The sequence below is a fragment of the Gigantopelta aegis genome, unplaced genomic scaffold, assembly GCF_016097555.1.
Source record: "Gigantopelta aegis isolate Gae_Host unplaced genomic scaffold, Gae_host_genome ctg7961_pilon_pilon:::debris, whole genome shotgun sequence".
Classification (NCBI taxonomy): domain Eukaryota; kingdom Metazoa; phylum Mollusca; class Gastropoda; order Neomphalida; family Peltospiridae; genus Gigantopelta; species Gigantopelta aegis.
Window position 1 is genome coordinate 15,001 of NW_024536206.1, and position 1,916 is coordinate 16,916.

At 35.9% G+C, this 1,916-nt stretch overlaps 1 protein-coding gene across 1 annotated transcript in view; it reads left to right on the forward strand.

The window, feature by feature from the left end:
• LOC121366963 (alpha-2-macroglobulin-like) overlaps window positions 1–1,328 on the forward strand; it is a 4,361-nt gene extending 3,033 nt beyond the window's left edge. The window contains exons 3-4 of the mRNA XM_041491187.1: window positions 682–744; window positions 1,215–1,328. Of these exons, the coding sequence (XP_041347121.1) occupies window positions 682–744; window positions 1,215–1,328 (177 nt within the window). The remainder of the gene's footprint in view (window positions 1–681; window positions 745–1,214) is intronic.
• The last annotated feature ends 588 nt before the right edge of the window (window positions 1,329–1,916 follow it).

Consider the following 1,916-nt stretch of genomic DNA (forward strand, 5'->3'; position numbering starts at 1 on the left):
CCTGATATAACTGCTAGTCGCAAACGTAAACTTAACGATGTTTTGTGAAATGTCCCCCTGGTGTTGTACGGGTGAATATAAAAGGGTGGTGAGTACAGTATACAATTAAATAAATGTCTTTGTCAGTCTGAATTTAATATCTGTCGATTATCTGTGATAGATTACCATATGTACAATGCATTCAATTATACTTGAGAAAATGTGCATGTTGAAAGTTGCGAGCCATCATCCATAAATAGATCCTTCATTTACCCTTGTGACCATCATCATATTAACTACAGGACCGCATTGGTATTGTAAAAGGTTAAGTTACCTAATCTGCTTACTTCCAAATTCACTCAAATGTCTTCTAATACATGTTCATGAATACAGTATTTTAGTATGGTTAATATGTATACAGTTTCGTCCACTGTAGTATACGATTACAACGCCAAAGTCTAAAAATGTTATATTCCAGGATTATATACTAATGGAAAATCCAGTATAGGTTTCAATAAACTCACACACCACTTGTGGAACAGCTACCCGCTTCTTAAAGTGGATAATAAAGAATAGCGAAAGTATAGTGAAATATAAAAGAATGGCATGCGATGATAGGAGTCTTAATGCAGGTGATTTATTATAAGTGAATATATACACTGGTAGTAATATAGTTATGCGATGTATTGTATAATTCTACAGCTTCCGTCGATTCCAAGCAACGTGCAGGTGACAGCCACGGGACATGGCATCGCGCTAGTTGATGTAAGTAGCTGCACTCGAATGATTTCAGTGAGATTTGAACAATTTAGTTCATATTATAAACTATTATAGGTTCAGAATGTACTCACATACACACGCAAACAAAAAAAAAAAAAAAAAATAAGCAAAACCAAGCACACATTTGTGCATCCATATACATGTACACACGTGCATTTTATGCATATCAATATATACATGTATGTTTACATGCATGCACACACACACACACACACACACACACACACACACACACATACACACACACACACACACACACACACACGCTGCACGCACATATATATATACATACACTATTTACTCGAACTTGACATACTGGACTGATGTATCTTTCAACGCTTGTACTCGTTATATATGTAGTACCTGAATACAATACTATATGAATAACCACGTAACTATGCGGTACATGTACACTGTTACTGTTACTGATTCTAACACCGTTGTCTACCCACCAGGTGGCGGTGTTCTTCCACGCGGATGCCGAGGTGGAGGCGCCGTCGTTTGAGATGACGGTCGAGCTACTGGAGGAGACCATCAATAGTCTCAGTGTGAAGACGTGTGTAAGGTAAAACATAGAGGTGATGATGTTGATGATGTTGTTATTGATGATGATGTTGATGATAATGTTGATGATGATGATATTGATGATAATGTTGATGAGGATGAGTATGTTGATGATAATGTTCATTGTGAGGATGCTGATGATGAAGATAATGCTGATGTTGATGATGATGAGAATGTTGATAGTGATGCATATCTTGACAAAAATAAGTTTAAAAGAATCGGTGAAGCGTGAATATTTCGTTTATCTAATTAACAAACGTAAAATACTTATAGAGTTCTTATTATTCCATGTGTGTACTTTTGTATCCATTTGTTGGCATTATTAGCTTTAACTCACAATAAAGACACCAATTCGAGTATAAGCTAAGCCGGCCATTATATAGGATTACAGTAAATAATTTTATTGTTATTGGATTAGATTTGACAAATCTGGTTTTACGTTTGTTTGACACCAAATAGCCGAGGTAGATTTTTGTGCTGAGTGTCGCTAAATATTAATTCATTCATTGTTAAATATGGTCTGGTGCTTATAAAACGTCATGACAACGCCATACAAATTGTATGCGTGTGACGTCATTAGAGTTTGAGTCTGG